This window comes from Hemitrygon akajei, chromosome 11 (genome assembly GCF_048418815.1).
Source record: "Hemitrygon akajei chromosome 11, sHemAka1.3, whole genome shotgun sequence".
Taxonomy (NCBI): domain Eukaryota; kingdom Metazoa; phylum Chordata; class Chondrichthyes; order Myliobatiformes; family Dasyatidae; genus Hemitrygon; species Hemitrygon akajei.
In genome coordinates, this window is record NC_133134.1 from 80,694,151 (window position 1) to 80,708,296 (window position 14,146).

At 42.6% G+C, this 14,146-nt stretch overlaps 1 protein-coding gene across 4 annotated transcripts in view; it reads right to left on the minus strand.

Annotated features, from left to right (window-relative positions):
- Positions 1 to 14,146, minus strand: part of ash1l (ash1 (absent, small, or homeotic)-like (Drosophila)) — a 372,059-nt gene that overhangs the window by 144,979 nt on the left and 212,934 nt on the right. For all 4 annotated transcript variants that reach the window (XM_073061208.1, XM_073061209.1, XM_073061207.1 and 1 more), the window contains one exon: positions 3,917 to 4,619. In XM_073061208.1, the coding sequence (XP_072917309.1) occupies positions 3,917 to 4,619 (703 nt within the window). The remainder of the gene's footprint in view (positions 1 to 3,916; positions 4,620 to 14,146) is intronic.

Genomic DNA, 14,146 nt, shown 5'->3' on the forward strand with positions numbered 1-14,146 from the left:
ACCCGCTCTCGGGGTTTCACGACTGGTCATTATTCGGCACGCCAAGGGCTCGGCCTAAGAGCTCAGCTCAGCTTCGGAGGGTCGAGATCTCATGGCTCAGGAGACCGGTGGATCGAAGGTCGGTATCCGGGCAGGAGATCGGTGTGCTGTGGGAAATGGAAGATCTAAGGCTGTGTGCCCAGAGACCCAAGATCTTTGAGCACAGAGCTCAGAAAAAGCGATGCTACAGACTTTTAACATTATAAACAAGCGAGTTGTTTGTTACATCTCCCCTTTTGCTGTGATGAGCAAGTTGTTCAGCCAGTTTACAGCCATCCAAAATAGAGGAAGACATGAAATAGTTTCAACATGGAGAGCAAACAAAACTAATATGGCCCCGCAGCATGATACACATTTGCCGGGGGGGGGGGGGGGGAGAGAGAGAGAGAGAGAGAGAGAGAGAGAGGGAGAGAGCGCGCGCCTGTGGTATGTCAAATACTGGGTGAACAAGTAACCTTTGGGGTAACTGCAAGTCTGTGTCTTTGCTGTTGCTTTGCTCACACTTGAGTGCTCAGTGGTGGGTGCTGATACTTTTTTTTGCCGGGGTGGGGGGGAAGATTGCTGCTTGCTGCCGCTAACACGCAGAAGGAAGGAGAACTGGAGGGGAGAGGAAACTTTGGTTCTAACATTTAACTGTCATTTATTCTTTGGGGCCACTCCTCTGTTTTCGTGGATGGTTGTGAAGAAAAAGCATTTCAGGATGTATATATTTCTCTGCAGTTTAACAATTACTTGTTTGTATTTTTTTTAATACAACTGTGATGCACCATCAATAACTCTCGGAGACGGGAGGTGAACGATAGGCTTTTATTAACAGCAAAAGGGAGCACGACATCTTGGAGACTGAGGGAGGAGCAGTGCCTCCAATCGCCTTTATAGGGGGTCTGTGGGAGGAGCCACAGGAGCAGTCAGCAGAGGGGCGTGTCCAGACAGGTATACATGGTTTACCACAAACTGTAACTATTTAGTATGTTTCCTCATGACCACAGTGCGTACATGCAGTTGTTCAGTTCAAATCTAATTTATTATTAAAAAAAAGATTCAAAGTCTTGGGGGTCTCTTTTGCAATTTAAAACATTACTTGTCAGATAGTCCAGAATGCAAATGCTGACAGATCTCAGGCACTTTGATTTTGGATTCAACTACCCACAAAGCCACAATGCCAAAAGCAGCCTTGTCTTTTGTCTAGACATCCAATATTCAAAAGGGACACCACAGAGAGCACAAATGCAAATGGGCTCAGAGCTGAAAAGGGTTAGACTGTCAGAGCTCGAGGGCCCACAGTCCACACATTCCTGGTCGAGGGCCAGCCTGCACTCACTGTTCACTCAATGGAGTTTGTTAGGCCAGTTACCCAGAGAACTTGAATTCATTTCAAATCTCACCCTTGACTGATATTCTGACTTGCCTGGTGGATTCTGGCAAGCTTTGCTAGCTCCTGGGCCAATTGCAGAAGAGTTCTGAAGAATGGCAGTGTAGCTCATTTTGGGAGAGAGAGTAAGGCAAATTTCTTTATGATCTGAAGCAACAACACTGGCATAAACCACAGACTCATGCTACTCGCCAATTCCACAGTGCAAGACATACATTCAGTGGACACTTTATTAAGTATACCTAATGCAAATATCTAATCAGCCAATCATGTGGCAGCACCTCAATGTATAAAAGCATGCAGACATGGTCAACAGGTTCAGTTGAAGTCAATTATCAGAATGGGGGGGGGGGGAATATAATCTAAGTTACTTTGACTGGAATGATCGTTGGTGCCAGATTGGGTGGTTTGTGTATTTCAGAAATTGCTGACTTACTGAGATTTTCACACAACAATCTTTAGAGTTTACAGAGAATGGTGTGAAAACTTAAAAATCCAGTGAGCGGCAGTTCCATGGGTGAAAATGCCTTGTTAATGAGAGGTCAGAGGAGAATGGCCAGACTGATTCAAGCTGACAGGAAGGTGACAGTAACTCAAATAACCACACATTCTCTGAATACACAATACATCAAACCTTGAAGTAGATGGGCTACAGCAGCAGAAGACCATGAACATACACTCAATGGACTCTCTATTAGGTACTGGAAGTTGACAACCTTCATCTGGTCTGGTCCACTATAGTATGATAATGCACCTTGGTAAAAGGAACAATACTGCGGACTATTATCTAAATGGGGAGAAAATTCAAACATCAGAGGTACAGAGGGACATAAGAATCCTCGTGCAAGACTTCCAGAAATTTAATTCACAGGTTGAGTCTGTGGTAAAGAAGGCGAATACAATGTTGCCATTTATTTTATGGGGAATAGAATATAAAAGTGAGGAGATAATGCTGAGCCTTTATAAGCTACTAATCAGGCTGCACTTGGAATATTGTTAACAGTTTTGGGCCCCATATCTCAGAAAGGATGTGTTGCCATTGAAGAGAGTCCAGAGGAGGTTCAAGAGGATGACTCTAGGAATGAAAGGATTAACTTATGAGGAGCGTTTGGCAGCTTTGGGCCTGTACTCACTGGAATTTAGAAGAATGTGGGGGCGGGGGGCAGAGATTTTATTGAAACCGTCCGAATGTAGAAAGAACTAAATAAGGTGGATTGGAGAGGATGTTTCCTATGGTGGGGGTGTCCAGAACTAGAGGACACAGCCTCAGAATTGAGGGGTGATCTTTTAGAACCGAGGTAAGGTGGAATTTTTTTTAGCCAGAGAGTAGTAAATCTGTGGAATACTCTGCCATGGAGGCCATGGGTATATTTAAATGGAAACTGATAAGTTTCCTGATTAATCATGGCATCAAAGGATATAGTGGGTTGAGTAGGATCTGTGATCAGCCATGATGGAATGGTGGAGCAGACTTGATGGGCTGAATGACCTAATTCTCCTATGTCTTAGGGTCTTATAGTTAACTGCCCATTTCTCTTCACAGAAGCTGCCTCTAGCAGATTGTTCATTGCTCCAGATTCCAACATCTGTAGTCCTTGTGTCTCTGCAGAGACAGAAAAGGTCAGGATTGAATCCCACTGCCTGGAGTTGTAAAGCAGCAGCAACACCGTGCAGCCCAATCCCCATGTAGGAGATACCTCACCCTCCAAAGAGATCAATACCTCCTGGTGAGGAGGGTGGAAAATCACAGAATCTTACAGGACACAAAGACACACTGGCCTAAAGAAACCTTCAGGCAAATCTTACCTTCCAGTACTTGGTTCCCAACATAGAACACAGTACAGATTAGAACAGGTGCTTTGGCCTATGATATTATGCAAATTCTTTAACCTACTCAAGACCAATCTAACCCTTCCCTCCCACAACGCTCTCCATTTTTACTTCTATCTAACAGTCTCTTAAATGTCCCTGATGTATCTGACTCTACCACTACCTCTGGTGTTGCACATACCCACAACTGTATAAAAAAAGCACTCTCTGACATTCCGTTATCATTTCTTCCCAACATCTTTCTATTAACTATTTTCACCCCTGGGAAAAAAGCACTGGCTGTCCACTTGATTTATGCCTCTCATAAGCCATAGTAGCGGAATAGGCCATTTTGTCCATCGAGCCTGCTAAGTCATTCAGTCATGACTGATTTACTTCCTCTTTTAACTCCATTTTCCATTGTTTGTTCTCTATAACCTTTGGTATCCCTGATCATGAACCTAACAACTACTTTAAAAATAATCAATAACTTGGACTCCACAGCCGACTGTGGCACTGTTAACATCTTGTACACCTCTAACAAATTGCCTCTCATCCTTCTCTCCAAGGAGAAAAGCCCTACCTCTATGGGTTATGACATATCAAGGGTATCCTTTCAAGCAATGTGTCCCAGATGTAAACACTTTTGTCTAACCTTTCAACAGCCCAGAGACTGGAGCAAGGTACGAAACTTACTCATCCTCGCAGTGCCTTTTCCGCTTCACCCCCTTCCTGTGCTCCGACTGCTGCTGGTTCACACTCTGTAGTACTGACTCGATAACGTCCATGATTGTGTCGGGCTCTCCGGCCTTCTCCACGCTCTCGCTCTGCTCCTTGGGAAAACTGTCCACTTCTGGAGGGGTTGGAGGGGCCGTGATGGGCAGAGGGAGGCACAGCTCCCTCTTCCGGGGCCTGCCCCGCTTACGCTTGATGATGTTGTTACCTGTCCGTGACTGCCTTTGCAACTTTTTGGCTTTCAGAATCTTATTGACATGGTCCAAGTTCTTCTTGGTGGCTAATATTTTGTCAAAATTGCACATTCTCCTTGCCTGACACTGCATGGCTTCAATCCGATCCTTCTTAAGTCGGTGGCTGGCTGCTATGGTCTGTTTATCAGGAGATAACTGACTGTCCTCCGGGAAGTCATTTATTCCCACAGATTGGGCAGGGGGGGTTTCTGCTCGCTTGTTCTGGCACCTTTCTTGACTGTAGCTTTTGCCCGAGAGAGGGGTTAGGGGGCTGTCAGGGTGAGTAACCGTTACACTGGCTATGACATCTTCTATTGTCTTCTCTATGGCCATTTGCTGGGAACCATCTTGTGTCACACGCTGGATGACGTTCTCAATAGCTTCCTCGACTGGACTTCCTAGTTTTGTACCTCGGGATGTCAACCCTGTGCCTGAAAAAGGAATAAATTCTGATTAGAAGGGCAGGTTTGCAAACATTTCCAGAAACAGTTCTGATACTTGTACTTCTCTATAAGGAATTTGCACCATTAAATTTGAATGTTTTTTGTACAACACAACAAGCTTAATTCTGCTTTCAGAGCATTCTCATCAATCCCAAGCCCCATGTTTTCATGTAACTGTCATGCACCTTATTTATGGTATGTGAGTTATATGTACTCACCCTGGTCCATTGTTTTGTTTGATGTGTACATGTGTATGGTTGAATAACAATAAATTTATAATTAATTTTTATTTTTAAATTTAGAGCAGGGGTGTCAAACTCATTTTAGGTCACGGGCCAGATTGAGCAAAATGCAGCTTCATGCGGGCCGGATCAGTCGGACGCATGTGAACGCAGCTTTCGTTGCCTCCGTTTTTTCAGCCTGCTCTCATGTGCCTCAGTCTCTGCTATAACTACAAAGTGTTTCACTTTACAAATTCCGTTTCTTATGAAGAAGACTACCGAATAAACACTAAAAACCCTGAAAACCTGGTACCTGAATAAACTCAGCATTAGCCATATCATACGCCATAGGCGCTTCGATTACTGGGGCCAGCTTTAATAGTAATTAGATATTATCGGGCCAAAGATAATTCCACCACGGGCCGGATTTGGCCCGCGGGCCTTGAGTTTGACATATATGATTTAGAGATACAGTCTGGTAACAGCTCTTTTTGGCCCAATGAGAAAGCACTCCTGCACTCTGACCAACCAGCCTTATGCTGTGCAGTCTGTTCTGGGACTCAAGACTTATTGACTGCTGGTTGGGAAGATAGCATGGGCAAGCTGAGCATGGTAATAGGGCCTTGTGGCCTAAAGAGCCCGCGCCGCCCAATCACACCTACATTACCAATTAACCTACTAACCCATGTCTTTGGAACATGGAAGGAAACTGGAGCATCTGAAGAAAACATATGTAGTCAGAATGAGAACGCACAAACTTCTTACAGATAGAGGCGGAAATGAGCCTGTGTCACAGGTGCTGTAATATCATTATGCTAACTGTTATGCTACTGTGCCACCTTAAAATTTCTCTCTAATATTCCCATCCACCTACAGCAGGGGCAGTCTGCAGTAACCAATTAGCTGTGGTGCATGCCTTTGGGATGTGGGAGGAAACCTGAGCAATGGGAGGGATTGGGCGTGTGGAAATTTACCCTCATTACAGAGGGTCTCTGAACACTCTCAAGCCCATGCTCTCTGCAGCAGCACAAAGGCCAGATGACAGAGACAAGACACCTGGGCTCCCCTCATTATTCTTACTTGTATACACATTCCAGCTGCTCGTAGCTCAATGTGACAGGCTGGGAAAGTGCTAGGTGAACTTTACAAGATCATTGAGTAACACGTGCTGAGAAGAAACAGATCAGTTTACTGTCACTGAAATATGTTGTGAATGTTGGTGTTACAGAAATAAACAAACAGTGCAAAAGAGTAATAGTGAGGTAGTATTCATGAACCATTCAGAAATCTGATGGACCAAGAATGCGAGGGAATAGCAGATGTGACTCACAACACAGAGGACATTAAATGACCCTTCTTCCTGTTTTTAGCCAACCTCAGGGCTTATGGTCATTCCCACACATGCAGTATGTGACCTTGTCTGGCTTACATGGTCTGTCCTTTCCCTTCTTTAGATGCACGGCAGAGCCGACATCTCTAATGCACTTGCTCTTTTTTCCTTCTTGATACTCTCTCCTTGTTCTGCGTCTTAGTGGACATCTTATAAGATGAGAACTCACGATCTCTCAACCTACTTCACCGCAGTCCTTGCAAATTATTTGACTAACTGCACTCTCTTGAACATCCTTTTCCACTACCTTGATGCTCTAATGCATCAGCCTGGATGGCAAACAGATCTGTCTCGGTACTATTAAAATAAATAAGTAACAACACACATCTCCACAATAAGGACAAGGATGCAAGAGAGTGCACAGTAGTGTAGCAGTCAGCATGATCACTTTACAGTGCCAGCAATCACGGACCGGGGTTCAATTCCTGCTGCCATCTTCAAGGAATTTGTACATTCTCCTTGTGACTGCATGGATTTCCTCCAGATGCTCCGGTTTCCTTCCACAATCCAAAGACATAACAGTTAGCAGGTTAACTGGCTATTGCAAATTGTCCTGTGATTAGGCTCGGGTTAAATTGATAGTTTTGCGGAATGCTGCAGCTTGGTGGGCCACTGTATCTCTATGTTGATTTTGAAATAAATAATTAAAACACAGAACAGTACAGCAGGCGAACATGCCTTTTTGCCCACAATGTCTATGCTGAACATGATGCCGAATTAAACTAAATATTTTCAGCCTGCATGATTCCTATCCCTCTATTCCCTGCATATTCATGTGCCTCTTAAACACCACTATTATATCTGCTTCTGTTGTGTATTTAATTTTTCAATAATTTGAGTAATATTGTACATATATTGTTTAGGCATTGTGAGTTATATATAAAAAGTACATATATGGCCTAATTCATTATGCCACCAAGTGATATCTGTGTACATCACTTGAGTGTAAAGACAAACATATAAGATCTGTCTCCCGGTTGCCTTATTTTTATTTCAATTAGTTTTTATGATTTAAGTTATGACAGTGGTGACGAGGCATTTTTAAAAGGAAACTGAGACAACTAACCACTTGTTGGAGCAGTGAGATGTTAGAGTTAAAAAAAATCTCTAGAAACTGTTGCGTTAAAAAAAAAAGGGCAGCACTATTTTCTTCTTCAGAGCAGAATGCCTTCTTCGCAAAAGTAAAGATGATCCAGTATTTAAAAAAAGGCAGTAAAAAGAATTCACGAATTCATAAACAGTGAGTACCAGGTGATAATAATCATTTAATAAAAAAGTACAAATAGCTGGCTACATTGAAGCAAATGAAATAGCCAATGAGAAGCAGGTGCCAATTTTGCTTAGAAATTTGACTGCTCCAACCAAATCTGCCAAAATGAACTTGGCTGATATCATGAAAGTAATGCAGGAGCATTTAGAACCAAAATCATTGTTGATTGCAGAGCACTTTTGGTTTCATAATCTGAATCAAAAGGTAGGGGAATCCATTTCAGCATGTGGCTGAATTGGTTCATTGTCTGAACACTGTCAGTTTGGTAATGGGATTAATGGTGCACTGAGAGAGCATTTAGCTTGTGGAGTTTTGTGGAGTAAAGAAAGCATTAAAAAATGGCCCCTAACTGAAGCACAACTTACATTTAAAGGAACAGTTAAAATAGCTGTATCAATGGAAATAGCAGACAGAGATGAAATTGAATTGCAGTCAGGAATGAAAGTGAGTGTGAACGAAATTACAATGTCTAAAAAGAGCCATGCGAGGCAGACAAAAATATATGGACTGCACAGGGAAGAGAAAAAGCTAAAAAAAAAATCAGTAGCAGTTTCAAAGAGGACTGATCTGCATGCTGTAGGTCAAAAATATGATAATGATGAAAATGACACAGAACTGAGTAGCTTTGAGATTTACAATGTGAAAGCTAACAATAACCAAGCAATGTAGCTTACACCAGAAGTGAACGGCAAATTAATTAAAATGGAATTGGACAATGACTCAGCTGTTTCAGTCATACCACAAAATGAGTCTGAATGGCAATTCAAAGATACTGAACTGAAGCCTGCAGATATCTAACTAAAAGATTATACTAGAGACAAGATAACTCCTGAGAAAATGACATTTGTAACAGTGAGATACAGCAACCAATAAGCCACATTAGCTCTGTGGGGATGCTATTAGCTGAGACAACAACTTGATTGGGGACACAAAGTGCACTGCAGATGCTGTGGTCAAATCAAGACGTACAAAAAAGCTGGATGAACTCAGCAGGTGAGTCCTGACGAAGGGTCTCGACCCGAAACGTTGACTGCTCCTTTCAACAGATGCTGCCCGACCTGCTGAGTTAATCCAGCTTTTTTGTATGTCTTAACTTGATTGGGGATCTATCCACAACTTGCATGCCACATCCACTGTAATAGAGTTACATTGATGCATTAATAGCTGTATTGCAGGTTATATGGAAAAGCATTACGCCGCCACGTGATATCTGCGCAAACTTGAAGTAAAAACGAACATGCATGAGTTATCTTCCTGGATTAGTTTTAACAGCCTCCACCACCAGCCCTGGTAGTCCATTTTAGGCACACACCACTCTCTGTGTGAGTTGTTGGGTGGCACATCTCATTGGGCTGGATGTACCTCTAAATAAAATAGCAAAACAATTATGCACCATATATCACAATCCTGTATATATCAGTTGTGCTGTGGATCCAAATTTAAAATGTCTTCACTGGTAATACCCTCTGGATTGTCACTGTGCCACATCTGAATGTATGATTGACTAGGATGGCAACACTTTATAGTGCCAGTGATCACAGTTCAATTCCTGACACTGTCTTGAGTATTGTGAACAGTTTTGGGCTCCTCATCTAAGAAAAGATGTGCTGGCATTGGAAATGGCTCAGAGGAGGTTCACAAGGATGATTCTGGGAATGAAAGTGTTATCATATGATGAATGTTTGTCAGCTCTGGGTCTGTACTCACTGGAATTTAGAAGAATGGGGGGCATCTCATTGTAAGCTTTCGAATGTTGAAAGACCAAGATAGAGGAGATGTGGAAAGGATACTTCCCATGGTGGGGAAGTTTCGGAGAAGAGGCCACAGCATCAGGACAGAGGGGTGATCATTTAGAAGAGAGATGCGGAGACATTTTTTTAGTCAGAAGGTGGTGAATTTGTGGAATTTCTTACCACAGGCAGCTGAAGAGGCCGGGCAGTTGGGTGTATTTAAGGCAGAGACTGATAAGATCTTGATTGGACATGGCATCAAAGGTGATGGGGAGAAGACCGGGGAGTGGGGCTGAGGAGGGGAAAAAAGGATCAGCCACATCTGAATGGCAGAGCAGACTCAATGACCCAATGGCTTAATTCTGCTCCTATGTCTTATGGAATTTGTAGATACTCCCTGTGAACATGTGGGTTTCCTCCAGGTGCTCTAGTTTCCATTCACATTCCAAAGATGTACAATTAAGGTTAGTAAGCTGTGGGCATGTTATGTTGGTGCTGAAAGTGTGGCGACACTTGGGGGCTGCCTCCAGAGCACTCTTGATTATTGACACAAATGACTCAATTCATTGTAAGTTTCAATATATAAGTGACAAAGACAAAGATTATCTTTGTTACATGTACATCAAAACATACTGTGAACTGCACTGTTTTTGTCAAATCAAATCAGAGAGGATGGTCCACTACTAACCCTAACCTTTTGTCTTTGGAATGTGGGGGGAAACTGGAGCAGTCAGAGGAAACCCACACAGTAAACATTCAGACAGCAGCGGCAGTCGAACTGTGATTGGCAATCGCTGATGCTGTAAAGTGACTGTGCTAACTGCTATGCTATTGTGCCGGTAAAATAGATCACAGAGAAAGAACTTGCTACAAGTTGTGATGGACTGCTCACACTCAGGTCTCCGATTTCCTCCCTCGTTCCAATGATATGCCAGTAGGTTGTCTGGGCTCCTGTAAATTAGCCCACTTCTGTGTGTATCTTGTCCATACACATTCTCTGCTGTCTCCCCCTTTAGTAATGAGTTCATGTGCTCCATTTTATGTTTCAGTTATCCCTGGCAGTTCACCATGCATAACCAATGAGAACAATTTGGTTAAATAGTTCTATACTGCATGGCAAAAAATAATGAAACCACAATGGTGATAATATGCAAGTGTAAAATGAATCTTCCAATTACATGAGCTCTTCCAGGGATTTTTTCCTTTTTCTCCAGATTAAAGCATCTTCAGTGTCAGGTCTACAATTATTTCCTCTTTTCCCCCCAATGTGCTTTGTGTATGTGGAAAGGCGGAGGAAAGACCACCAAGAGGTAAAGGAATTAATTGAAAATTGATGAGCACATAAGTTATGGGGAAGAATTTGGAAGTGGAACAATTGCTGCTGTTATTGTTGCTTGTGTTGATTTGCTGAACATTGTGGGCATGTTATACTGGTGCTGGAATGTGTGGCAACACTTGCAGGCTGCCCCCAGCACAACCTTCGGTTGTATGGGTTGTTAAAGCAAATGATGCATTTCACTGTATGTTTCAAGGTAACATGATAAATATGTGAATCTGAGTCTGAAATGAAAATGGTTTATTATTGCCACGTGTACTGAGATACGATGAAAAGCATTTGTTTGTATGTCATCCATAAGTATGTACATCAAAGTAATAAAAAGGAACACAAAATGCAGAATAAAGTGTTAATGTTACAGAGAAAGTGGAGTACAGGCAGAAAAACTGAAGTGCAAGAGCCCACAATGAAGTAGACTGGGAGACACAAGAGTTCTTTTATAGTATTTAAGAGGTTCATTCAAGAGTCCGACAACAGTGGGACAGAACCTGTCCTTGAGCTTGGTAATACATGCTTTCAGGCTTTTGTATGGGAATAGGGGAGGAGAAGCTGGGAGGGGTTCATGGTTACACTGGCTGTTTCGTGGGACAGCGGGTAAGCGTAGGCAGAATCAGTTGCTGTGCTGTCAGTAAGCACACCAATCACGATGGCCAGCAGTTCATTTTCACTCCAGATTCCAGCATCTGCACTCTCTTGTGTTTTCAAGGAATAAGATCAAGTTGCAAAAGCTAATACATTGATCACAGAAATGGGGAAAATCAAATTACCAGTTCTTGATGGACAAGTTTACAGAATGTAATCACGATACTTTGGAGTACAATTGTGTATACGTTATGATTTATTTTTCCTGTGAATGCTGCTTAGATGATGTTCTGTGTCTGTGATGCTGTTGCAAGTGAGTTTTTCATCACGCCTGTGTGTATGTGTATTTGTGCATCTGAGAATAAACTTGACTTTTGACTTTGAAACAAACTGAGGATGCAAGTGCCAGGGAAGGTTGAAGAGAATTGGTGGAGCATGAAAGATTGTCTTATAAAATTTGCAGGGCTGGGGTAGTATGTTAACAAAGACAGCTAGGATCAGGTAAAGGGCAAAAAAAAAGGGAGGTGCCATGAGCATCAGTAGTGGACTTCCAAGTACTTACAACCAAATATTAAATATACAGACTAAATTATTGATAGCAAAAAGGAAGTCTGTTCAGCTTTCAAAACCACAAGGTCATTTACTGGGTTTCAGACTGATCCTGTGATTTCAGTCTCTGAGGTCAACGTTCCAGCAGCCTTCAGGAGGGTGAACCTATGAAAAGCATTAGGCCTAATGGGGTGCCTAGCCAAGTACTAAAGACCTGTGCTCATCAACTGGCTTGAGTATTCACTAAGATCTCTAACCTCTCAGTTCGTTAGTCTCAGGTAGGCTTCAATTATACCTGTGCCTAAGAACGTCGAAACCTGCCTCAGTGATTATAGTCCAGTAGCACAGTGATGAAGTGCTTTGATAGGATGATGAAACATATCAGCTCCTGCCTGAGAGGTGACTTGGATCCACACCAATTTACTTACTGGAGCAACGGGTCCACAGGAGGTGTCATCTAATTGGCTCTTCATTCAACCCCGAAACATCTGGACTGCAAAGATGCATACATCAGGATGCTCTTTATTAACTACAGCTTGGCATTCAATACCTTCATCTCCTCAAAACTAACCAGTAAGCTTCAAGATATCCTTGTGTAATTGGATTCTCGATTTTCTCATTTGCAGACCCCAGTCAGTTTGGTTGGCAATGACATGTCCAGCACAGGTGCACCAAAGGCAGTGTTCTTACCCCTCTGCTCTACTCACTTTACACTTATGACTGTGTGGTCAAGCACAGCTCCAATTCCATATTCAAGTTTGCTGACGACAGCACCATTGCAGGCCGAATCAAAGATGGTGATGAATCAGCATATAGGAGGCAGACTGAAAATCTGGCTGAGTGATGCTGTAACAATAACCTTGGTCTTGCTGACAAGTGTCAGCAAGACCAAGGAGCTGATTATTGACTTCAGGAGAAGGAAACCAGGGATCCATGATCCAGTCCTCATTGAAGGATCAGAAGTGGAGAGAAACAGCAACTTTAAATTTCTTAGCGTTATTAATTTTTGAGGACCTGCCTGGGTCCCAGCACGCAAGTGCAATTACGAAGAAAGCATGGCAGTGCCTCTACTTCCTGAGGAGTTTGTGAAGATTTGGCATGACGTCCAAAACTTTGACAAACTCCTATAGAAATGTAGTGAAGAGTCTCATGACTGGCTACATTACAGGCTGGTATGGAAACACCAATGCCCTTGAACAGAAAATCTGACAAAAAGGTAGTGGATATGGCCTAGTCCATCACGGGTAAAGCCCTGCCCACCATTGAGTACATCAACATGAAGTGTTGTTGCAGGAAAGCAGCATCCATATCAGGGATTCCAACCATCCAGGTCATGCTCTCTTCCAGCTGCTGCCATCAGGAGGAAGGTACAGGAGCTCAGGACTTACACCACCAGGTTTAGGAACAGTTATTACCCTTCACCCATGAGGCTCTTGAACCAAAAGGGATAGCTTCACTTACTTTCACTTGCCCCATCATTAAAATGTTCCCACAACCTATGGACTCTGTTTCATGAACTCTTTATCTCACAATCACGATATTTATTGCTTATTTATTCATTATTATTATTTATTTATTTTTGTATTTGCAGAGTTTGTCATCTTTTGCACACTGATCAAACGCCCAAGTTGATATGGTCTTTCAGTGATTCTATTATAGATTTATTGATTATGCTTGCAAGAAAATGAATCTCAGGGTTGTATATGATAACATATATGTACTTTGATAATATATTTACCTTGAACTTTGAGCACTGTTCCAGTCCACTTCATCTACTATCTACCTTTACGTCTCCACCGGTGAGTAATCAACAAGCCTCTAACTTTTCACAACCACATAGCAAGTGGAATTATATTGCAAAGGTATTGGCCACTTTGATCAAGTTCAAGTCCAGTTTATTGCATTCATCTGTACACATGTATATCGCCAAACGAAACTACGTTCCTCTGGACCAAGGTTCACAACACAGCACATATAACTCAACATAAAGTAACATTACCACTAGCAGATTAACAAATAATAAGGTGCATTTACAGAACAAGTTAAAAGACAAATAGTATATTGCTATTGGCGCATCATGCATAATGAGATCTGGGTGGTGGCAGGGAGTTCATAAGTCTTATGTGTGTGGGGGAAGAAGCTGTTTCCCATCCTAATAGTTCTTGTCCTAATGCTATATACACACACACACACGCACACGCATATATACCACAAGCACATATGTGTATATACACTGTTATGATCCCAGCCCCCCTCCTTTGTGAGAATCGCCAGAGCCCTAGTGAAGGGGGGGTCAGTGACCCAAGAGAAGAGAGAGATACGTGCGGTGTCCCTCGTTTCACGGCGAGGCAAAGCTGGCGACTGTGGTCATTGTCTCGTGGAGACACCTTTGTGAATTGGGAACTGTACTATGTGTATACCCTCAGGGCAACGTGGG